This window comes from Haliotis rubra, unplaced genomic scaffold (genome assembly GCF_003918875.1).
Source record: "Haliotis rubra isolate DU_JTF1 unplaced genomic scaffold, ASM391887v1 Scf105, whole genome shotgun sequence".
Taxonomy (NCBI): domain Eukaryota; kingdom Metazoa; phylum Mollusca; class Gastropoda; order Lepetellida; family Haliotidae; genus Haliotis; species Haliotis rubra.
In genome coordinates, this window is record NW_025764948.1 from 1476962 (window position 1) to 1504659 (window position 27698).

At 36.1% G+C, this 27698-nt stretch overlaps 1 protein-coding gene across 1 annotated transcript in view; it reads right to left on the minus strand.

Annotated features, from left to right (window-relative positions):
• Positions 1-321: 321 nt before the first annotated feature.
• The window catches only part of LOC124276129 (sperm-tail PG-rich repeat-containing protein 2-like), a 97421-nt gene continuing 70044 nt past the window's right edge, over positions 322-27698 (minus strand). Inside the window, exons 11-12 of the mRNA XM_046711801.1 lie at positions 19840-19955; positions 322-1497 (exon numbers count right to left, since the gene is read on the minus strand). Coding sequence (XP_046567757.1) covers positions 1366-1497; positions 19840-19955 — 248 coding nt within the window. The 3' untranslated portion in view covers positions 322-1365. The remainder of the gene's footprint in view (positions 1498-19839; positions 19956-27698) is intronic.

The window sequence follows — 27698 nt, forward strand, 5'->3', positions numbered from 1 at the left end:
GTGACACACTTCCATGTACTTACCATTATTTCTCTTTTCATATACTTAACTTTGCATATCTAACATGATCTGCATGTGAATTGGTCAGATTAGAATGCATAAATTTGAGAAGGATCAAACCCATATTAACATGGATAGGTATTTAGCTATTTACCAGCATAGAGGCTAAACACAGCAGTCAGATCCATAACAATCTCATACACTTTATACTGAATCTGGAAAGTTCCCTTGGAATGCAAAAGGTTGTGCAATGAACATGGATTAGTGTATAAAAACAACAAAACCCGAAACAAACATCAACAAACATGACAAACACTCTGACATGATAAATGAATTTACTGACAACAGTGTGTACATCATATAGACATATAATGGTGTAATAAAATAGACAATAACTTTCCTTACTTTCAATAATATATCATAACAAGTTGTCCACATTATCACAGCACAGTCAATGTGAGTTGTTTTATTGATAGAAACTGCACATTTCTTAACCCTCCATACTCATATGGACATGTATGGACATTTATGGACATTTTATATACAATACTGACAGGTGAATGCTGTTGGTGAAGTACAATTCATAAATTACTGGATACTGTGCTAAAATGATAATACTCCTTGTAAAGAATGGAAGTGTATAACAAACGTAATACCTAACAACAGACTGGTTTCTTAACAACTGGTCTTGTTAACAACTGGAGCATTAAACGTCAAAGCCTAACACGATATTTCTGGATGATAGTGTTTGGATGGAGGACATAATATATACATACATACAGCAGTAGAAATGTGCTTCGAAAATATCAAATCATTTCAGATGTTCAAATCACGCTCAAAACCACTCTTTAAGATCAAAAGACTATGAAATGATAAAATAGAAAACTTTCCTTTTTCCATAAAAAAATATCACTTGCATATCTTTAATTACCAGCATGTTAAGAACAGCAGCACTTCCAAACATTGGCATAGTGCAAACAATGAAATGATAAAACAATTCCCTAACAACTGCTTTTAGAATAAGCTTACTGGACATCATAACAAAGCTTGCAAAATTCAAATGGACTATGCCATAATGAAAGGATACGAAATTGAATTTTGCAAAAATGAAATTGATGCCACTATTACTAACCTTTTCACTCTTAAAACAAAATTGATTGAACTTTGTTGAAAATCAAATGTCCAAGTTCTATGGCTTTTCATTGTTTACCTCCTAGGCAATGTACAGCCTTAATGCCTTTGGACTTACATTTTACCTACTTATATATAGAATGCAAAAGAAACTTCCTTTAAACTAATGACCAGGAACAGTGAACTTCAGGATAGGTTTCTCCTAAATAGTCCAATGATTGTTGCACTGACAAGTTAAACTCCCAGGAGGAAAGCATGTTTGGCTGCACTTCCTTGATGCACTGGCTCCACTTGGGGCACAACTGGGTTGTTCAGAGTGGCATTGAATGTTCCTCTCAAAACTGTGTCCTGAATCAGTGGCGAATACTGAAACACAAACCAAATTACCATTAGGTGAACCATACACACACACATATATATATGAAATGATTCACGAGGCTGACAATTGTATACATGCATAGCCACATTTTTCATTCGATGCTCAATTCTAATATGTTCCTTAGATAGTGTTTGCCTTATGACAAACTGTGCAACTTACAACCCCTTCAATAATCATTACTATAGATTCCACCTATATTATGAGCAGGTACTTGCAAAATACCCTAAAACAGTGATGAAGGAATAGATGTGAAACCTGAATATATATAACAACATAATACAATTCAGTACATGATGAACCCGTGAAGATCTGGTCTTCAGCAACCCCATGCCTGTCATAAGAGGCACCTAACAGTATCAGGTGGTCAGGCTCACGAACTTGGTCCACACATGTCATCGCATCCCATTTGTGTAGATCGATGCTCATGATATTGGTCACTGGACTCTCTTGTCCATACTCGATTATTTACAGACAGCTGCCATACAGCTGGAATATTGCTGAGTGCAGTGTTAGACAACAAATAGACCGTACATGATGAACATCTTTTTGGTTTCACCTCTGTATTTTTATGGCAAAATATCCACTCTTTCATAAAGTATATCTTGATCTGAATCACAATACACTGACTCTGTGTCATGTATCACCAACATGGTCAAGCACAATCCCTGTATTCAGTGTCATTTGTCCAATCCCACACAATATATAATGCCAACACCAGAGAACAACTAATATCAATTATTTACCAAAACAGATTCCAATGGAAACAAGGCAAAATAGTTTTAAAGTTACAGACATATCTAATTTCTTTATTCATTTAAGCTGGTTCCAGGGTAGTAAGTATTAGCATGTGTCGCTGCTCATAACATCAACCACTGATTTGTTTGGCCCACACTTGATCATTTACATGTCACTATGAAACAGCTAGAATACTGTTGACTGCAGTGTAAACAACAAACTCAAACAAACATATGCCTAGTGTATATACAGTTTTCACAGAATTTCCATAACATTACAAAAATGCAATGTTTCTATGACCAAACCCTACAGGAGGCCACAATACCTACTATCTCCAACACTGGAACCAATCCATTACTGTCAAACTGTTATCTTAATCTTTATCTCATATAGATTTATGCACGTAAACAAACATCTCTGAACACACAAACACAAAACAACCAGTGTTCTGGGTATCTGAAAATTATCCCAATCAGGACCACCATATCTGAGACACAAACTATTTAGTAAGCACAAAGTCCAGAGATCACTACAAGTGGAAAACTCAGTCAGAGAGCCTGCATTAAATGACAATGGGACAATAAATCTGTCCAGCTGAGGTTCTGGGATATAGATAACATCTAGATAGTGGTGTCTGGGCTGGCAAACAGTATCAAACACAAGAGACATGTCCTCTAACAACAGCTCCAGACCTCTCTCCGAGGGAAAAGAATGAGAAATGCCATCTAGTACTATAACATTTTAGCCAGAGATTGATAGAGTTTGTTGTCTTCAACATTAGCAGAACACCCCCCTGGCCATAAGAACAAAGCAGGCTAAGTGTCACTTTGAAGCATAGTTGATCATACGCATTTGTTTCATCGGTTTCAATATTCCCTCATCAAAGGAAGGTATGGCATTGAGTTCAACATAATGCATTATTCATGTGATATATATAGTTGTGCTAGAGAGGTAGTGTATTTCTGTTGTACAGACTGAATTCTGTGACAAATGTAAGTCCCACAGTGGTAATCATTGCCTAGAATGACTAATAACAGGACTAGCTCAAACATTACTCCAGTCATGTTGCACCATGATCCTTACATGAAAGTTGAGGACTATTTTCAGACCACTTCCTTCAGTCAGACCTCAGTGATAACACAGGTGATGTAAAGAGCACTTTTGCTGTTGTTTGCAAATATGTAGATTGAATGCATCACAAAATACCATTACGGCAACTACCACTACCATTACAACAACTTTTCCAAGCATTACAACAGCTACCATTAAATCTTACAGCAGCAAGTACAACCCCTACAGAAACTACCCATACATATACAACCACAACCATTATAGACTATCATTATACCTACTACCACTACTATTACACACTACCATTACAACAGCTACCACTAACCTTACAGCAGCAAGTAAAACCCCTACAGAAACTACCCATATCTATACAACCACAACCATTATAGACTATCATTATAGCTACTACCACTACCTTTACACACTACCATTACAACAGCTACCACTAACCTTACAGCAGCAAGTACAACCCCTACAGAAACTACCCATACCTATACAGCCACAACCATTATAGACTATCATTATAGCTACTACCACTACCTTTACACACTACCTTTACACACTACCATTACAACATCTACCACTACCATTACAACAGCTACCACTACCATTACAACATCTACAACTATCCTTACAGCATCTACCACTATATTTACTGCAAATCTCACCATCATTACAGCAGCTACCACTACCTGTATACACTGCCATTACAACAATTACCACTATCATTACAGCACCTTTTCCAAGCATTGCAGAAACTACTACATATATACAATCCTTACAGAAACTACCACTACCCTTACAGCAGCTACTGCTACCATTACTGCAACCACCACTACCATTACAAAAACCACAACTATTTCAGAAACTACCCCTACCCTCACAGCAACTACCACAACAACAAACTACCCATATCTCTACTGCAACTACCACTACCATTACATAAACTACCCCTACCCTCACAGCAACTACCACAACAACAAACTACCCATATCTCTACTGCAACTACCAATAACATTACAGAAACTACCCCTACCCTCACAGCAACTACCACAACAACTACCCATATCTCTACTGCAACTACCACTATCATTACAGAAACTACCCCTACCCTCACAGCAACTACCACAACAACAACTACCCATATCTCTACTGCAACTACCACTACCATTACAGAAACTACCCCTACCCTCACAGCAACTACCACAACAACTACCTATATCTCTACTGCAACTACCACTACCATTACAGAAACTACCCTACCCTCACAGCAACTACCACAACAACAACTACCCATATCTCTACTGCAACTACTAAACACTACCATTACATAAACTACCCTACCCTCACAGCAACTACCACAACAACAACTACCTATATCTCTACTGCAACTACCACTACCATTACAGAAACTACCCCTACCCTCACAGCAACTACCACCACAACAACTACCCATATCTCTACTGCAACTACCACTACCATTACATAAACTACCCCTACCCTCACAGCAACTACCACAACAACAACTACCCATATCTCTACTGCAACTACCACTACCATTACAGAAACTACCCCTACCCTCACAGCAACTACCACAACAACTACCCATATCTCTACTGCAACTACCACTACCATTACATAAACTACCCCTACCCTCACAGCAACTACCACAACAACAACTACCCATATCTCTACTGCAACTACCACTACCATTACAGAAACTAGCAGCATGATGACGGAACAGAGAGCTGCCAATGATTGATGTCACCAGCACTGATTACAGAAATACCAGACAAATATTTAGCAAAAACACACTCCCTTTGGTCCCATTTATCTCATTTGCCCTCACAATATTGATCCTCATGACTGAGAATAGAGTAGGTTTGATTCTGATATGAAAACCAAATGAAGACCGTTTGTCTGTTGGTGTCAGCAAAGAAACCTCCCTCCTGAGGTCAAATGTTTGATATCAAACATAATTCTACAGTTGGTTTAAAAAACAAGTATGATTAATCTGAGATGCCAGAGTTACTATTGGCTGACCCACTGATACTGCTGGCATGCAAGATAATGTACAGATTAGAAACGATGATTAATTGTCGTTTTAAATTTCATGTTAAGAACATTTATATTATCTTTTTACTACATAATGAAGGTGAATATTGTTTTAATTTGAATTTGATTCAAAGGATTTCAATTTGACCTTTCTTATATTTCATGTTTCAAGTTACAGAGATAGGACTATCAAATGCTCTATGTGTTTTGACTGATGAATTAATACAATGCAAATTATATGTCAAAGCTATCATTTGTGATCCATGGAGTTAGATTTCTACCCCAGACCTGAAATCCACGAAATAATGATGCGTGCAGTTATTTCTCAAAGAGCAGGAGAGTCATTGAATCTCATTCAATATTTAGAAAATCTACCTGATTAACTTCAACACGAAAATCTCAGCTCAGAGATTCAAAGAAAACACTGAATATAACAAAAAATATGAACTGTTGAAATCTTGGATTTCAGATTTCACTTCAATGATAACCCATAAATCCTCACTGACATAATTCAAAATAGATCAGGATTTATTATATATTTTTTCCCACAAAAATGCACTTTGTAAAACTGAAATGAATCGTGGAGATTGGAAAAGGACAAATCACATGACTAATTATGCGGACAAGTTTTCCAAGTTACGATCAATCTCTCATCAGAACTCAATCTGATGCTGAGAGGGTTAGACTCGACTTTATTACGAGTTCTCCATAAAAGCCAAATTTCCCATATCTCCGTTCTGGAATAAAATGATCACACTGGCATAAGCTTTAATCCCACGATTCTCTTATCGCTGGGACATCACTGGACCATCACACAGAAAGCGATCTCATAAATTTGCCGGATATCGGATAAAATCCCAGAATTCCATCAGTGCCACAGGAGAAAGTCAGAATCCGGCACATTACAAACTTGTTGGTCAGTGAGAGTGGTTATTTCTTACTCCGTTATTTCATTTTGGGGACATGAATTAAAGATATACATCACAGTCAATGAATAAATTCTCCTTGTTTCTTCTTTGATTTGTAGATTTGAGTAGGAAATCGAATCTTGAAGATGTTGAGGGTTTGAGATTGAAATGGAAAAATTCTTGTCTGATGGACGATAATAGCAAAGAGGTGATTGGTACAAGGATCAAACCAAATAAAATCTTATGAGAAGAAATTGGCAAACAAGGTTTTTTGGCCCAAAATGACAATTGTATTTTTTTAGAAACAACTTTAATCTGACTAAAGCAACAAAATTATTTAGCTAGTATAAAATGTTACCCCTGGTCATCATCCAAAGCAAAATATTTCATGATATTTCAGATTGATTCTTTTTTTATTTCATGCTTTATTCCCCATGTTTTGTTAATGAAAAATATGTTTTAGCATTAATCAAAGAAAAAAATGGATGAAATGAAATTCTGAAAAGATTGAAAAAAGCAACAAGCATCTGCAGCATGTTCTCAATGTTAGAAAATGGGTGTAATATTATCATGCCAGTGATTATGGAAATCTTATACAATGAATAGGTCTTTGAAAAATTCTCCAACTCAAATTGCCATGCAATAACTCGCTAAAGGGCTGAAATATACTGAGATCCTTCAGATGATAACAGTTACATAAGTTATACAAATAACCTCTGATGGGTTTGTGGAATGGCTATTTCAGTGGCACATTATCTAACATTGTGAAACTTTCATTAAATCCGTCTATATGCCTTAGGAAGGCTACAAACCTGAATTTGTTGAATTTATGACCATTTTGTTGGCAAACCTGGAATTTACTGTGCTTCATTCTAACCAAACACAAATTATTAGCTGTCAAAATTATTGATTTCCTTCAAGTTATAGTCTAACAAAATTGAACACTAAAATGTAATGGGCGAAAATAGTGAAACTTGGATAGATGGAAAAAGCATAATTTCACTGTAATTTCACACAAAATGCTAATAGCTTTCTTTTTTTAGCTTTTCAATTTTCTCAGAGACAATCACAGCCAGAAGAATTGTTTCCATTTGCCAATTTACAAGAAACCAGACATTCAAATCATCACATACATGAACATGGCTGGGCAAAACTTGTGCTGTGAACCAAAAAAAAACTTGTCCATTATTCCCGAGAAAAGCTTCTTCCGTGCTTAAAACTTTTAATATTAAGTTCCTCTTTTATTCCAATACCTTGAGTTTATTTGATCACCACCTTACACTGTTAGAAGAAACATCTGGACACATGGACCACTATGAACTGAGATCAAGCTTTTAATCATCTCTTAGTAATGCACATATTACTGTACACAATGTAGGCAAGAATATACACCTACATTCATATTTGAAATGAACATTTTAAACAACTATAGACATTGAGTAGCATGAGTAAAAAATACTTACTAGTATCTAAAAACCAAAGACACAAAAGCATTTCCTTGCCACAGCCCAAATATATATATGTATATATATATATGAATGCGGACAATTTACATATGATTCTGGAATGCCTTTGTCCCAGTCAAAATAACATGTGAGATACTGTCACTGACTTGATGCAGACTATAACTATCATGTGTGTCCTGCTAGAACTTGTTGACCGAGCAAGCTATCATTCTGGAAATAGGATATCATTTTCTATGATGTTACTCTGAAATATGACTTGCCTCCAACCATTTTAATGTCAGTCCTACTTTCTAATTTTATTGGGCACATTAACAGACAGCGTAGGGGTCCTTATAGTGGGACTGTCTCCCATCACTAGGTCAAAACATGTCACTGTCAAGCTGCATGAAAACTTTAGCGATGTTATTCAAGAAGTAGACAGAGTTGAGTGCTTTCAAGTGCACAACTTTCTCTGTCGCCATTCCCGGCATTCCATCATACAAGAAATCTAAATAAGAATTAGCAGTCAGCTTAAAGGTTGATGGTAGGACAGACAACTAGGGCTCACTGTTGAGTTTTTGTCTCCATTGTTTCATCCCAATGCTGAAAGAGCTGTTATGACAATGAGTTTGGTTTTATTGCTTCTTGAAAGCAGATTTCAAATGGCTGTGATATACAATTAGCATTGTCATCAGCCCATAACACAGCTTAGACTACAGGCTCTACTCTATATCTGCTGATTTTTTTAGAAATTATTCTGACAACAACTACAACAACAAAAAATAGTGGCAAGGCACTGATTCCAGACTTAAAACAGTTGTTATCAACATTGTTGTTAAAAATATCCTGCATAAATACTAAAGCTAAATGTAAATAAAGATATAGAAATAACTAAGTTTCCACAATGTTTCCAAATCTGCCAAAAAAAGAGTGTAGTATTTTAGAACATCATTGCAATGCACAGCAGTTACATTTATTTTATTTACAGTGTTTCAACTCTGAGCCTCTAAGAAGAATATGGTATTTCATAAAGCCATTTTTCAAATGTTTTACAACAAAATACCCAAGTAAAATCATGTGATATCATCATACAGTGAAACATACATGCCACAATTCAGCTTCTTCATACTGCAAATTTTAGATCAGACAGAGCCAAAAGCATTTTCAGAATAGTTTAGAAGATTTCACTACATTAATTGAGCAGAAATAGACAAACAGTGGGTCAGTCAATCTACCTCACAGTATGTCCATATTGAGTGTCAGATTCATACCTCGTGAACAAAAGGTCAGACAGCATCACTACTTTGACAATCACATGAACTTGTACATGGCATTGTGTTATATTTCCAAGTATATTATATGTTAACTGTGCAAGGAAAGTTTAGGGTCATTGGCAAATGGCTAAGATGAAATCTAAATGTTTGATAAATTTATTTTTATAAAAATATGTGTTGAGCCCCACCAATGTCTGCACACATACAAAATTGTCTTTAAATTTTGAAGAGTAACAACTCAGCAATGCATTTGAACCTGTTCGAACCTCTGTGGACTATTCCAGTCAGTCTCCAAGGAGAAATTGTTTACGGACACTGACCCAACAAACAAGCAGGCTAGGACATAACTCATAACTTGCAGTCAGGTGAGCTACAGTTAGGAATCAAAGAGGTCAATACATTTGTAAATTACAGGTATTCAGAATTAAGATCAAGTTACGTTTAGATATGAGTGTTCAACTTGAACAATGACTGATTTATTAGCATTCATTTTTGCACTTTGATAATTGCATTTTAGTATGAATCTGAGTATGAATGGACATGATAACAATGTTAAATGTGCAGATGTCTGCCACTGATTTTAAATGATGACATATCTCTTGATATCAGACATGCTCCAAATTGTTCAAATTCCCCAAATGTATCAGCAAAAATCCATTTGGATTCCAACTGGGTGACATAGAGTTGAGCATGTTACACAGCATTTGACTAGTGGCCAGTAACATATGACTGCATGACCACAAGATCAGCTGGAAATTATACGTTTGAAGAGAATCAAGAAAATCTTTGAATTTATAATTCAAGAAAAGTCATAAATTATTGAAATTGCAACTTCTGTGACATCTGAAATTACACTTTTTCTATGGATGTTATTAATTTTTCATTTTCAAAAGTCAGATTTAGAGTGAGACTGGGATTGTGTTACAAGACTGAATGAGCTCCCGGTAATTACCAGCTTCCTGCATATCATTAAAGCTGTAATTATTTAATGGACACAGGACAAGACGAGATGGAAAGGACGGATAGCCTTGGCGCACAGATAAAATCTTGTAATGGAGTGTTAATCATTAAGATCAGTTTCATTTCACCCAGAGTTACCTCCCTTGGCTCATGAGGAACAATGCTCATTGCATGCTAGAAGCAGTTGTCTGTCAAATCTCACTGAAGGATCACAGATGAAAAAATAATTGTCCTGAATTTTACAAAGTAAAGTCCGTTTGCGCCAAACTGTCCATGTTAATTGTTCTTGTCGCAGCGTGTTGAATTTATCAGAATCTCGTAACTAGTAATAATACTATTATGCTATAGGGTCCTGCATCCTATCAAAGAATTACAGTGGGCTGATGCTTTGTGCTTTACGGCTGGCAGCACAGGAGTTAAAACAAAAGCAGTAAATTTAAGGATGACATCACACTTGGGTGAATCAACAGGGACAGAGCGAGCACTGATCTCTGTCAATCTTCCCGAAATAAGATATATTTCACATTCTATCACAGGAAAGCATCGACTGATAGCGCAAAAGGGAGGGTTTAGCTCTGGCAGAGTTACACCCCCAATTGTCAAGAAATTGTATTTTATTGCCTCTAGTTTTCCCGTTTATAAATTACTGGTTTTTGTCAGCTGTTATGCTATTGGATGGAATGTTCATTGGGTTTCCACACGATTTTGTTATCTTGATGTTGACACATTTCATGTCCTGTTGGTAAAAAGATAAAACTAACATAGAATGTCTGAATTAAAAATACAAAGAGATAAAAACAATTAATCATCTAGAATATGCTCAGTCTGAAATGTTTTGCATTTAATAGCTTAACCTGATATAAGCACAATTCCATCATTAATTAACTGCAAAAAGAGGGTCTTAACATCTGCACTATTTGATTGTAAATCAGTTCCCCTCTACAAACATAATTATTTCATATTTCTATATTACCATATTTCCATTTTCCTGAGTCACATATAACAAACAAAGTTAAAAATCAAATTGTTTCAGAACAAATATTTGTCACATCAAACAATTTATCAATTAACCTTGTCACAAGTTGTGTGGATATCATCATCTGCCAAAAGCTGCTTCTTAAAGCAGACATAATGTCTCCTGCAAGCTGCCCTTCATAGTTTTCATTATGCTATCCTTCAGACAGACACATTTTTGTTTATGTGTAACCATATAACAAGGGTAATGATGACAATACCCTCATGACCAACTGTCCAGACTTGCGTACAAGTAAACATACCCAAATGACACAAAGTGGTGCTCAAAATTCTGCAATCTATCAGCCTGTTATAAGCTGTAAGGCAAGTAGTCCCCTGACAACACTTGACAAAATTGGGTTAGTTTCCCTGGGTCCAAAACAAACAGTGATGAATTCAGGTGAAGCTGTATTGGAAATATTGTGAAAATATCCGGACAATGTGAATATGTTGTTTGAATATCAGAGATCAGAGTATTTGACCTTGTGACATTCATTAACCATCATCTAAATATATGTGATTACTATTTCAGTGTTGTGTATCTCGTTTATCAGTCTGTTTCTGATGAATTGATGGAACCTTTCTAATGTCTTTTGACATGCAAAGTTAGTTCATTTAGGAATGTCATTGATTTCAAACAAAAACTAAAAATCAGTAGGTCGACGAACATAATGATGCGCCAGATTTGTGACAGGTCAGTAAAAGTTGAATGAAAAAACATTCCAAATGAATATTACATATTGACTGCACATTTCCCACAAATATTGTCTAAGCTGCTCCAAGATATTTACTCCAAACATTAACTTTTTGTTCAAGTACGCTTGTGTTAGGAGCCAAAGAAGTCTGAGTTCAATAAAATGAGGAAAACTCTTTCCATAAAAATCTCCAGACTCTGAGTGTTTCATGAACATGTGTTTATGAATCCCTATCAAATAGTAATGAAGTCACCTGAATACATATCAGAATACAATACAGTTTAGTACATGATGCACATTATACATCTCCAGTCATATCATTGGCCTGTATTTATGAATCCCTATCAAATAGTAATGAAGTCATCTGAATACATATCAGAATACAATACAGTTTAGTACATGATGCACATTATACATCTCCAGTCATATCATTGGCCTGTATTTATGAATCAAAATGAAAGTGATGATACAGATATTCCTGAAAACATAACCATATCCTTCCCATCCATCACAATCCACATCTGAGACAAACTAAATTACAAGTATAGTTATTTATTAAGAATCTTTCAATATAAATTCCATTCAAAATAGTGGTTTACAGTAACAGTTAATCAAAATCATCTGTGTAATGTTGAGAAATTGGCCAAACTAACAAACACCCTGCCAATGTTCGGAGTGCTGACACAGTGAGCCCATATAATGTTCGTAGAGAAGCAGTCCAAGCTGATCCTATTAGCCAAGGAATCTACACCGTCACAGCCAACTGTTTATGTTGAAGCATGAAATTCTAATCTGTGATATTTTCTCATATCCAAGCTCAGTTAATACCTCCTCACAAACAAGTTTTGTCAGAATAAAGTTTGGAACAAAGCTTTAATGTCCTGGAGTTGGATTACCGGCTTGGTAATCCATGCACTAATCTTGTTTTGTCTGATGGACATTTTAGTGGTATTTGTACAGCGAAATGTATAATGGCTCTTCTAGGGGTTTCATGTGTAAGCAGACATATATTTATAATTGATGCTTATCTGTGATTTTCCCAAGGGAATGAGCCCTATCTTTGGGTTAGGGGAAAGGACAGTGGATGAAGACGCCGGCTGTGAGGTCGGGGACAGCAACAACAAACAGGGAGATACGAGATGGGGGATATGTTCTGCTGGGGGATACCTTCTGCTGGCATCTTGGATAGGTAAACTGAGGGAACAGTGTGAATGAGGGCTAAAGTGGTTGTGATTGTCAGGTATCTGTGAATGTGTTATATATATAACTCTTCATGCTTACTCTGTATTCACACGATAAGGGGCAAGCAGCAGCTCTGAAATGTCATACCAAAGAATAAAAGAAGTTCCTACCACTACAAAAGTGTCATGTGTTCCTTTGCTTTCAACTTCTAGAAACCTGTCAGCCTTGAATATAACTGGACATGAAGCTGGGTGAGGGGTGGATGTGCAAGTTGGTATTGATTGACTGTGGGCTGATACTGCATGTTGGATGTATACTGGATAGTCCAGGCTGTGTTAGTTGGTTGTGTAGACTCTGTTTGTTGTGTAATGTATTAGTAGGTGCTGGGTCGATTGGGCATAAGTCTAGACACCACACTCTCCGTCTACCCAACTACAGACAGGGTGCCCAGTCTAGACACAACAGTCTCAGTCCACCCAGGTGTTCAGACATACATTTGTAATACCACCAACTGCTGAGGTTTTCAGAAAGATTTCTGCTTCATGATCCTCCACACACCAACTGACCTTCTTGAAGATATATACAAGTACTCCACCCTCTAACATTACACAAAATTATTCACCTGATGATAACCCTACACATATCTTCATGATCTGTTGAGATAGCACTATTTTGAACTGTCCCTAACGTCAGTGTGACAAGAGAAGGGACTCTGCTGGACTCCCTAGGGGCCCAGATACTACTGGTGGCTGGTGTTTGTGCAGTGGGGATATCCAAATCAACCTGATCCAGTGATAGACGAAACATAGACAACACCATGCCACATCCTCGCGGCAAAGGGGAGAGAGTTCAAATCTGAACCTACTCACAGGTCATTCCGTACAGAACCACCAGATCACCTTCAACAAAACATCCACACTTCCTCCACACGGACCAAACTTCCATTTCATGGCTCATATCTTTTCGAAAAAATCGAAATATTTGTTTAATGCTTCAACTGATTAAAAAAGACAAAAGCATTATTAATACATGAAATTATTATTTGAAATATTTAATACTGTAACATTTAAAAAAGAAAGAAATAGCTATCACTTCTCTGCTGGTAGGTGAGTAATTTCTTCATCCTAATGGATGAATCATAGCTGTAAGGGACAAGTTATAAACTGTGTATAATTACTCTTAACTTGGTCTGGTAGTAAGGAATTAATACCCCTGTTAGCGACATGGTCTTGTGACAGTACCAACATAATAAGCCAAGGTCAGCTATCTAATCATTATTCTGTCTTTCATTTATTCTTCCTTCCCTCCTCCCTCCATCCCTTGCTTCCCCCTCCACTGTCGGAGGTGAGATTTGACTCACACCTCTATCACTGTGGTAATTGAGTTACAATAGGGTCTTCATAAAATATGAAACAGGGCTCTTTATAATTGTCCATCTTTCACTTGTTCTAACAGGGCACAAGTCCATTTATCATGGACGAAATTGACCACAGCACCTAAAATGACAGTTGAGTTGACAGTGACATGGGTGTTAATTTCAAGTGAAATGAATACTTCTGCATTAACTGTATGATTGATTATATGACGGATCATTTTAAATTAAATGAAGGCAATCCAATTCAATAACACGTATCTTGAAGAGTCATGTTGAAAAACTCCCTGATCAAATTGAATTTCACGTTTTAATTACATTAACTCATCATTTACTGAAACTCTTCGTATCCTGCATACAAAACCTACCATTGCTAAACAATCTCAGTTGCATTTATCAAACACTTTTCTAATAATTATGAGGAAATAGATGGCAGGTTGGAACATTATTTTGGTGATAAATAATATCAATTTAATGCAAAGTAAGTTTGGGTAAAGACAACACAGACTTAGTGACTCCGAGTCAAGTGAGAGATACTGATGAGGGACTTGTAGAGAAACACTGCAGGATCCAATACTGATAAGTATTGATTGATGAATACTATTTTCCATTAGACTTCTATGATAACAGACATGGTGGGGAGACATAAAAACATTACTTTTCTGTTGGGGAACTTCATCATTGTCCATATTTTGAACACAGACAAATATTTTTTATTAAGTTGACAGAGTGGAGACAGAGAAAGATTATCTTTCTTTCTGGGTCTTTTTTAATGGCCTTTTTCTTGAAAGGAGTCAAATATTTTTGGGGAAGTTGACATTTGTCAGTAATAACTGTTATGTGAAAATGTACAAGTGGAGATTTATGCTGAAGATCAGGTAGAATCAGTGCATTATCAGAAAGTCTTTCATTCCTCTTTTTACACAGTTTAAGTGCATTTTGAAGTACATGTAGTTTTCTTAACGTCTAGTTTAGTCTACAATGGCCCTCTGTTGATCTAAATGGTACAGTTCCCACTTATATTCATCTGGATTAGCAAATCATGAAACATAGTTCACTAAAAGAATTCAGATTAGAATTAATGGTCAGGAATTATTTTCTGAAAACAATTGTTTTCCTGACATTTCCATTCCATCACTGATAATTTTAACATTTCTATTCATAAATCAGTGGATATTTTCCTTGTCAATGAACCCATTTTGAAATAACTTTTTCAAATGAACATGAAAGAAACTGAATAAGATTAAATACAGTGTTAAGGAATTTGTTCGTAAATTTTACAAATCTTTAGTAATTCAACTTGTTTCAGTTAAAAATGTTTAATGTATGTACCATTTATGTTAAACATTTAGTAATAAACAATTTATATTTTAAATGTAACTGTCAAACAATAGAAAACCCCATTAACTTATTGGTTTCAAATCATACAGTCATTTCTCCACAGCTCATTACCGTCTCAAGTTCGGGAAAATCCTCAATATCAATTAATCCTGTTGTATGACCATTGTGTAGAGACGGCAGCCCCTGTAACCCAATATCCCTGTCCGAGCCATGCCATTTGTCTTGTAGATAATAATATAGTCATATGATTAATACTTCGCACATCAAAGTAGAAAAACACTCTCCCATATAATTACCACCAACTGCCTTCATTGTGGAATAATGGACATTCCTCTTTGCTTTGTTAAATGATGCAGATTTTGGTTTCTGGTTTTGTTGGTTGAGCATGACAAGGAAATCGGATACGTAAATTGCACAGAATTCATCGGTCCCAACCTACTCTTTTAAAATCTTCAGACAGAAAAAAATCATCCCTAATTATACATTTAGGTTCCTGTGGTCGAACCAAATTGAACAATTTCTGAAAATAATTTTCTGTCAGCTGTCACAGAGCAGCATAATCCAATTTTCCCTGATTTTTATTGTAAGTTGATACAAGTGTGTTACTTTGTACAAAGGAAATGGATCATCCGACTTCATCTGTACTGCATATTTACACAAAATAACAGATTCTGAGCAACTGTCATGGTAACACGATCACATGAATTCTCAACTATCATTCCTACGAATGTCTTTGGCAAGCAGTGTGAAATTAAACAGGAAATGGGATATTTTCCACGGTGACTTCAGCAGTAAGAAAAAAGATAAACAGATGTCGACAGGCAAAAAGTAAACTGCAATAACATCATTGTTCTTTTCACAAACAAACTTCAAACATTCGTCAAATTTTATTCCCATCTTAACCCATTTACCAAGCATATGAGACTTACGGTTACGTTTGTGTTTCACATTAGTAGAAACCTGACCTAGCCTTGAGAAGATATTGGCTAATATAAAAATGGATAAATCAGGCAAATTTCAATGGATAATAGTAAAATGATATCAATTGGGGAACCAGTGCCTTAAAAACGCAAGCCACGGGACTGAAGGGTCAATTGTATTATTCTGCATGAATTAGTCTTTGACAGCCTCCGTGTCACCTTGGAGCCACGCTTGGACACTCGGACTGAAATTGAAACTCTGCTTGTTCATTATGAATGCATTAAAACGGGAAAATGTCGTTCCCTCCCTAGTGATTTCTTTAATATTCTGTCAAGTCTGTTCCTCATCTTACGATTTTTTCAACATGTTTAATCGCATTAGTTTTCTTTGTCTTAGGCTTGTTAAACATTTAGACGAAGCTGGGCATCTTTGCTTCGAAATCCTTACCCACCCAGCACAAGCGAATTGCGGGATCAAGAATGATAAATGATTTCTAAAATGACAAAATGGGAACAAAAAATCTTTTTCAAGATTTAATCAGCGCATGTCAGTTCGATACAAACTTTGTAAACCTTTAGAATTTGCATGTATTTTGGGGCCAGATGTTTTTAATGCTATTTTGTATTATATGCCTTTTGTTCTTTTCTATAATTCATGTAAAAGAGACTTGAGAAAACAGTGTCATCAAGTTACTTTTTTGACCAGAAAAAAATCAAGTTAAGCCTTTTTTCATTAGCCAATACTCAAAATTGTAACTGTTTCGATTGTGGTTTCAATTATCCTGAATCTTTCCACAAGCCACAGTTTTCTCTGTACAGATATCAACATTGCAACAATAAACACAAACTAAATTCTAACTCAAGTTACAGAAATAAAATACATGTGAAAAATATGACCGATGAGAGCCTGCACATAAAATTGTCAAAGATGAAACAAAAAATGAAAATATCTCAAGTTTTTCAAACAATAATTCTTGAACCATTAATTTTGAACCCAAATTCTTACAATAAACTCGAGTCAAGTCTACTTTTTTTATGACAAAAGTCATGATTTTTCTTTAAAAAAATATCCCACAAATGATGAAGAGCTCCAGTTAAAACAAGCGAAGGAATACAAACTGGTTTGTATCCAGTAGGATCTTGCATGTCCTGCATACTGTCCCATGAGGCAGACATTTTATTAGTCAGCCGCCTTATCACAAGCTTCATCTTGTCTGTCTACTTTTCACATCTCAAATTCTAGAAGTTCCGTTTATCAAGCATGCCATTTGTTTGTTTTCATTGCCTTATTTGGATGATAGAGTTATGGGAGAGGACTTTTAACGATTCAGCAAATATTTAGGAAAACTCCAAAGAAACTTTCACAAGTCAATGAAGAGTGTTGTTGGTTTTTGAACATTTATTTCCATGACTGGTTTCAACAAAGATGAAACTTTTTATTGGAATACTTCTTTTTTAGTGAAATATTTCATGCATAGACCGAAAGAGACAGAAAGTTATGTGTGCTCCAACCTGAAAACCCAGTTTTAAGATGGATGTGTGACTGAAGCTGCCATGATGGATTCATGAATTGAGTAGGCAAAGAAAAAGAAGCATTTGTCACTGGTGGATATTGAAAGATCTTCAAAATCGTTTGAAGCAGAAAAAACATGACATGAGATTGTCCTCAAATTACAACTTTGGCGTCCAGAGAAAAAGAAATGGCTTGGAGTCCTTGGAAAATGTCTTTCTCTAGGGAGAAAATGTACAAAAGTTCACTAAAAGACATGTTTAGAAGTTTGTCGTAAAATGAATGTCTTTGAAGCTAGTGACAGAAGCATGCAAGAAGAGCAAGATGCATCTATGCTGACTCATAAAAACTATTTCATCAATCAGGCCGGCCTCTACCCTGTCACACTGTCCAATTTCATTCCTAGAGTCCTTGTTGGAACCCCACCAATCCCATGTTCATACCCCTGAGTGTTTCTACTTGTTTATTGACGGAATATTGTACTTCTTACTTTGTTATATTGTTGATTGATATTTCTCAAATATTTTCACATGAATTGATGTAAGCTAAAAAGTTTGGGTTTTTTAACACTGTGACTCTCAGAATTCAACATCTAGCCAAGGGAACTAGAAAGTGAGCATGAGAATTTATTTTTAAAAACAGGCTAGTGAAATTCATTGATTTAATTCCCGATCCATTTTAACATCTCAAAAGAACATAAAAAGAAGACATATTTACGAGTGTGAAAACAGTGCAATCCTCTGTAGTTCACTCAATGATACTTTTATTTAATCAACATCAACTTTCAATAAAACTAACAAATATTTGTAACCTTCCAAATTCATTTATAATCTATGCTTACATTTTTGTTTAATCAACCAGCATAAACAAATTGATTTGTCACAAATATCTGCAAATTTAGCTAGCAATGCAGTGTTCACGAATGGTGTTTCAAAGTCACAGGACATTGGGTCTTGTAAGTTTCAGATGTCTGTCTGACCCATTGAAAATGCACAGGACCCATGGAATAAAATTATACACACATTTCAGATTTAATATTTCTTATAATTGACATTGAAATTATTAACAAACATAAGGTTTATAAACAGCAAACAAGTGTCACATGTCACATAAAACAACTTCAGTCAAAGTCATTGTGAAATATACAGTCAGACACTGGGGCCGGCAGGTTGTAGACTTCTGTCTGACCGTTGGCGAATCTGCCGGATTTGTCAGAGGGTCAGACTATTCGTGAACACTGCAATGATGGTGTTGAACAAAGGAGGGTAGGTATGTTATAGTTCCTTGGCTACAAAATTCAGGAAGATGACCGCTGCGGCAAGTTACATTGTAACATCCTTACTGCATTATTTGATAATATTGTTCATTGTGAGCTTGTAAATACTACATTTATCTTGTTCTACCTGTGTAATCTTGCTATAGGGTTAGAAATTCAATCAAATTTGATGTTTTTTTGTAGGTTTGTTCAGACACCTAGCTACTGCTCTAAGATGTTCTTCTATCGTATCTGTCAGGTGCTATATAAATTAAACACTGAGATGTCCTTGAGAATTAAGGATGACCTAGGATTTTGTTTTAAATTTAATTTAATACTTAGCACTCAGCAATATTGCAGCTATATGACTGAGGCATGTAAATACTCAAGTCTGGACCTGGCAATCCAGTGATGGAGATTTTGAGCACTGATCCATGCTGTCAGGGTACAAGGCCACCAAGGCACAGAATCAGGCCACCAAGTCACAGAATCAGACCACCGGTTCAACTGTTTGCCTCATGACAAGCACAGGTTGCTGAGGACCTCTTCTAACCTTGAATCCCCACTACAAGATGCTCTAGCATGTACATACCTCATAAGCACCCGGGCCTGGTGCATCTGTCTTTATGTCCTTGAACCTCTTGTCCCTGGTGACTATGAGACCACCCTTCTTGTTTCTGTGAACCTTCTGATCATATGCTCCTGGACCTGGAACAGAAGGATGGATTTAGAATCACTGAAAATAATTTCATTTACACACTACAATTCCAATAAATTTAGGCAAATATGTGAGTCTTGTTCTAAACTGATAAACCATATATGAGTCCTTCATGGTTGGCTTTCAAGAACGTCACCTTACATCACTGGGACCCGATCCACAAAGCGTTCGTAACGTTATGACCTGTCGTAACTCTATAGTTTACCATAGACTTACGAATGTCGTAGTACTACGAATGCTTTCTGGATCGGGACCCTGGTCCATTGTTTGTAACTTATTTTCTACTTTTACCAAGACCTTGTCTGTTCACTTGACCCACAACCTACTGACAGCCAATCCACAGAATGGGACCCAATTTACAAAGCCACCTTTGCATTATGATCATTGTTAGCGTATGTCAAAGGCAATGATCATCTTAGTGTTAAGATTGCTTGTCAAAAATGGGGCCCAAGCCTTTAGTATGAAGATCTATACATGTAATTCTAGGATTGAATTAAGTTTCAAATCATCTGCCAATGCCCACGACAGTAAACATATGAACATGTCATGGATATTTCTCTACACTGAGAACGCCTTTACAAAGGTTGTCGTATAACAAAATATATACCATTTTCCTGTATTTACAGGCACCCTCCAATTTCATGTCTATTGACAGTGAACATGAAACAGTGGACATTGTCTACATTCAACACAAACATCTATCAGTTCATTAGAGAGCACCGTACAATAATACCCCGTATCAAAGTGCTTCTAAAAAGGAAATATTGATGAAACTATTTATCTAGAGGATTTATTTTCCAAGCAACCTCTTTCTGTTGAAGCAAAATACAAAAAGCAGTTTTTACCATTACTAATAAAACACAACTAAAGCTTTCTTCTTGGGTCAATTTATGGGAATCCTGGTCTTATTGGGCCCATTAATAGAATAACAACTGCCTTGCAGATGATATACACCAGCAGGGTGGGTATCTATCTGTCTACTGTCTACACTACCATCAAGCGGCCAACTGAGACGGCCTGCAATGCATTCTGACTCAAGTCAACAGACAATGGATCTAAATCAAAATGGAATATACCTGGACCCTCAGTTTATATGTTGAATGTAATTAGCTGGTATGGCTTTTGTGGAGATTTAGTGATCTCCAACAACACACAGCTGTTAGGTGTTCTACTGGCTTCTACTAAACCTAACACATAGAACCAGTCCAGAACACTTTTATTGCCCTATAGCAGGCTACAGTCAGGCTTATGTGAATCTGACATGGCGGCCATCCTGTCATTGTCACAAAGGTTCAACAAAACCTGCAGCCTCTACCATTGTCAGGATTGCACTCTAACTCGTCAGAAGACGAAAGTATTGATTCTACTGATATGTGATATAAATCATAAAAATACAAGATTAAAATACCCATTGTATTAATTTGAAAAACTGTTTGGATGTAATATAGTTTACATGTCTCAAAGGTACCATTAGGAAGTGTTTTTACGATTCCAATTGAACGAATGAATCAGTTTATTGCACTTTAATACAGAAACAGAAGATGGAGATGAATTGCCCTGTCAAACTGTTTAGAAAAACTTTGTTATTGATGTGTAATGATATAATGTTTCGCAAAACAAAAGTTCATATTGCCTAAATATCTATTGAACTAAATAAGATGAATGGGAGAAAATTTCAACAAATGTGTCCTAGGATTAAACCACAACGACTGACAAACTTCAGGCAGCTTATGAATAAAAATCCACAATGGAAGCATTTGGTAAAATATTCAAAACATTTAAAGTCATAAAGTTTAAGTCATCTTGGTGACACATGATTTCATCTCTGTAAAATAACTACAATGACCTACACAAAACGTTCAACACCAAAAACAATATTGATTTTTAATGATGGAATATTCTAAGTTTAAAGGTTACATTTCAAGCAAGACTGTTGGTATCAATGACAAAGTCAACAGTGTCATCTAAAATCACTAAAAACATGTCACATATGACACGTCAAACATAAAGGCCTGGCTGATACCCATGATAAGTGATATTGTAATGTGTCACTGATATCACTGTGGTCAAACATGTTTTTACAATTAGATAATGATACCCTTGTCATGAGCTGGTTTCCATATTTCAGTATGGACATTGATAGATGCCGTCTCTACATTCAATATGACGTTACAGATTACACAAACTCTACCCCTGGCAGACACGCCTATGCTGTAGGCACTGCACTCTCAACAGCTGAAAAACTGTCATATTTAGAGCTTTAAGTTGGGCTGAAAGAATGCAGCCTGTTTACTGAAAAGCTTCAGAGCGCATGCAGTTGTGGTGAGAGACATGCAATCTTGTTTAAATTTAACATTCATAGTATTTATGCAGGAATTTGAAAGGGGGGTCACATATCTTTGACATATGAAACTGTAAATCTGAAATGTAAATATCATGTATGTTGTCATCTTTAGTAAAGGCAGAAGATGTCACTGACAGATTAACCCCTGTGTGTCTGACACACCACATTTTATAAAGTCTTAGTACATTACAATAATTCAACCAAAATTTAGTCTTATAAAACTCAACATAAAGTACATGATGTAAGTAAGACTGAGATGGTTAAAAGAACATTGCAAAAACCTATCTCAGCATTAAATTACAAGCAATGGAAATATATCTCTTGTAGAGAGTTAAACAAAGCTTCTTGCTTGCGGCCATATATGCCTAGGTCAGAGCGACCTTTCAGCTAAAAGCATGTCGACTGTAGACAAACAATATAAACTACTACCAAACAGAATATATATCCAAGTTCACACCATGTTCTTGTGTCTTAACGTTGACAGCAAAGTGGCATGGGGAATGACAACATGTCAATATTTAATGAGAAGTATGTATGTTCAGAACATAGAAGAACTGACAATGGGATTAAGGAGACGGAGTGTACAGCTTTATCAATGTTGTCTATATCATCTGTCATCCAAATTAACTATCTCTCATGTCAATAACTCAAGCCATTATACTCATAGGCTTTTTGCTTTCAATCAACAATGACATTTTGGATTATCCCAGAAGGCACATGATACTTTTGGGGATACAGGAGCCGAGGACTGAGAAAATGTTGATAAAATTAAATTTGAGACATGAATTTTTAAAAATATATGTATGACATTGATGGTAAAATTTTAAATGAAGTATTTGTTTTTGCACAAGATCATTTTGTGAAGACAGTATGTACAGAATATTGTGAAGTTTAGCTAACAAGTTCAGATCAAATTTAATGGGCATATATTTACAAAAAGCAGTAACTTTCAGAATGGTTTAGACAAAGGGCCTTACATTTCCATATTAAAATTTCCACTTTATGCACTTAATTAATTAGTGAGTTTTTTTCCTCCTTGTCCCGTGTGTTATACCCATACATGTTTGTAAACACTGTCTAAACACATACTGACATAGTACCACAATGAATAGAGGCAGGAATGAGGTAGGAACTATTCAGAAACAATTTGTAACTTTGGTTGTATAAAAGAAGCATAATCCAGAATTCGATTACAATAATAACTTCTTTCAATAGTTTGAAAAATCTGTCATTTGTTCAGACATAATGTTTGAATTCACAAATCATGCAATAGCTATGTTTGAAAGGCTCTGCATCAAAGATAACAAAGATAATCAGTTTGTATTTTATCCAACATCAATAACCTTATCCCTCATATTGATTTACAGAATCAATGTCAAACAAACATTCCTGTGTTGCAAGTCTTTGATCAAGTCAGAAGTGCCTTTCTTTGAAATCATTCCACTGTTAAAATCTATCTGGAATCAAATTTAATCCAAGTGGGCATTTTCACTTTTCAGAGAAGCATCTTCATGTCAAACAGAAAGAAGCAACTTAACTAAGTATGATGGAAAGCAAACATTATTACTTGACTCTCTCACCGACTGAAATCAACATTCATCAGTTTCAACAAATGGCATGTCATTCTTGACATGATCTTAACCTCAGTGACTGCTGGGCATGACTGAACAGTCATGGAAAGTGCAACTGACCAAGACCTAACTCTGACCACTGTTCAAGATTAACCCTATAAAACTTGACCATTCACTCCATGTCCAAACAACCCTTTACCCATAGTCTCAGAACATGTCAAGACCACCCTTTCAGGAACAACATAATTATGTCAAAACTACCTTCTTTACAGTTATGCTGAAGAGTGGCCAGTCAGGGGGAGATAATCACCCTGTTATTTATGGATAACGATTTGATTGGTGCAAACAGGAATGATATGTATGACCATTGCAGCTGACATTAGTGGTGGCTTACTGGACAGCAGTTCGGATCTGTCTCTATCTGTTGGTGCTAAGCAAGATTTATTTAGCCAATCTGTTGCAGGAGCAGTGTATACGAGCTATATGACCCGACCAGCTGCAGACCACAGCCATAGGTACACACAACTGGTCAGAAGTGACCAGAAGCCAGACAATTAGAAACAGTCTGGACAGGCAATTATCTAGCCAGCTGATATCCCAATGCCATGGCCAATCTTCCTCCACAGTCCAGCTTCAGAGGACCCTGATGATGGCAGCCACTGCCAAGCTGTACCTGTAACAGGATGACTGGCAGTTGGGGATGGAGGGAGAGGCAGGTGTCCTGATTGTACCACTCCATGTCAAGTCATCATACACTCACTACAAACCTTGGCAGGGAACTATTTGATTGATGACTTTAAGACAAGTTCCTGGTATTGTCACTTAATCAGTACTGTCATTGAGACATGCTAATGTCAAACATGATAATGGATATTTGTATATTCATAACGAAGATCAAGACTATTTTATAAAACCAGTTAACTTATTCTCTCAACCCTAAAAGATTAAAAGTGAAACAATACATATTTGCGAAGCACTTTAATTTGTTGTCCAATGAATGGAAACTTCTTTTAACACCAGAAAATTGTGCATGCATTAAGATTAACATCAAGTATGGCTTACATTTTACATATGATTTTCATATGTTTTGTTACTCATTATATATATATGTATGTATGTATGTATGTATGTATGTATGTATGTATGTATGTATGTATGTATGTATGTATGTATGTATGTATGTATGTATGTATGTATGTATGTATGTATGTATGTATGTATGTATGTATGTATGTATGTATGTATGTATGTATGTATGTATGTATGTATGTATGTATGTAGTTACGTACGTACGTATGTATGTATATGCTATGATTCATTAAATATCTTGTTTGTGTAGTTTATGTATATTGTCACTGTTTCTGCATGGAACGTCTGCGCAATACATCTTATCTATGTTCAGAATACTTTTTGAGGCTACACAACAACCAAGTATAAGCAGAGACCATACAATAGATATTATTATATCTTATTATATGGTCACTGGTATGAATAATGTGTTTATATTCTTTCCACTCTTAGCAACCAGGAGTTTTTTGCAAAAGTCTCCATAAACTACGTAATAATAATGTCTAAGATTCGACCAGCTTTTACATCAATCACCTCCTGTGAGCAAGCAGCTGATCTGAACTTCCAAAGTTACTTTCAGTAAACATCTTGAAAAAAATAATTTCCCTCTTCCTTTCATAAAGAAATGGTTTGAAAAATTCAATAACTCCCCTTCTCCTCGAGACACGGACAGACAACTTCTATTGAAATATGACATTTGTATTTATAAGGGTCTATGTTCTGCAATGGGTGTTACTATGCCCAGGCTCTACTGTGACAAGGCATTAAAACTAAAAGATTTTTTCATCTTGGACATAATATTAAAATATCGTATAACCAATGTCAATAAATCTAGTTCCAGGAAAAACTGATAATCTTTGACTGCCTTCTAAAAGACACATGACCATACCCAACAAACAACATAGCACAGGTGCATCCTTCTTGGTATTTTACATCTGAATCGACCCATCAACCTGTGCTTATGGTATGAGGCAACTAAAAGGATGAGGTGGTCAGTGAGTGAGGTGCTCAAAGATCTAGAAACATGAATAGGCTGACAGGGGCCTGTGTTCCACATTATACATGTAACTGGATAAAAATTATGATTTATGGGGACAGTAACAGTTGGGGTCAGGAGAGTGAGTGTGTGAGTTTAGTTTTACGCCACACTCCAGCAATATTCCAGCTATATGGCGGTGGCCCGTAAATAACTGAGTCTGGATCAGACAATCCAGTGATCAACAGCATGAGCATCAATCTGAGCAATTGGGATATGATGATATGAATCAACCAAGTCAACAAGCCTGACCAACCGATTCTGTTAGTTGCCGCTTACAACAAGCATGGGTTACTGAAGATTGATTCTAACCTGGATCTTCGCAGGGTTGAGGTGGTCAGACTGATTGCATGGCATCCCACTCAGACTGTGCTGCACATTCCTCATAATATACATTCCTGGTTTCACATGGTTACCAAGCCTGACATCATAAAGACGGAATATTTGTACTTCAGAGTTAAGCAATAAAAAATAACTTGATAAAACCTGACAACTTTCCGCGACATAAGCTAGTCAAATGACTCTAATGACTCAGGGGTTTATACCCAGTCAGTGAAACATCAGATCACTTGAAGATATTGATCTGAGTTGAGAATCTATTAGATGGGTTGTTTGGCTGATGAGAGGGATGAAGAACACGTTATGCCTCTGCAACAGATGTCTGCTATTACTCTACAGTCCTCACTCCAATATACAGGGGACAATTACGTCAGTTGTTGCAGATCAATCCCACAAGACAACACACACAATTATAATGAGGAAATGATCCGTGCACAATGCTTTGTGTTGGTGCAAAAAGTCACAAGCTGAAGATTGATTTGAAAGAAGTAAAGCAAACTTCAAAGCAAGACAGTAGCATCAAGGTGATTTCTTCTGACTTTATATGGCAATCATTGTGATAATTATTTCACAAATGTTCAAAGTAGTAGATATTTTGCTGGTGATTGTCTTGTATCTTTAACATTTACAAAAAATATCATCTACAAGTCGCACTGAATGTACTAATATTTTGCATTCATCTGAGAAGAAAAAAAATTGAAAATGTTAAGCGTTCATGTTCTTTCTTTGAGAAAAAACGTTTTTTTCAAAACGATACATCAATAATTTTTATTGGATACCAGAGCCAAAAGGAAAGAATTAGAAAGAATAAATCCTTCAGCAAAGTTCACACGCCAGTAGTTCTATTTCAATACATCATCTCCAGTTTAACAAGTATAGTGACTGCCTCGGATCATATCAAGGCAATGAATGGTGTTCTAGCTGAGATGAATCTCATTCTAGGTTTATGGACAACATTTGCAAGTAAAAGCGAAAGAACAAAAACTTCTATTTGAAAATATGCTTTCATCACACTTTGTTTCTGCTTTTATAACAGAATTATATTTCACCAGTTCTTTTGAGGAATTTAAACTCAAATCAACAGTGACATTTCATTTTTATCAAACATCCTTCCCAAAAATCTGCAGTATGAGAAACAAAGCTCATCATGCTAATATAGATCATGTGTAATATCCATAAATTATTCTGCAATAGTCTCGTTAAGCACTTATCATATGGTGGAAAAGATTCTAAAGTGGCATAAACAAAAGTCATTGCGTCAAACTGAGTGTCTACATTTCTCCCAATAACCTTATGCTGTTTACAAACAAGGATCCTTTCCATATGTGGAGAATTCATTAAGGCAACCAATAATGTTAGCTGACAAACCAAGTAC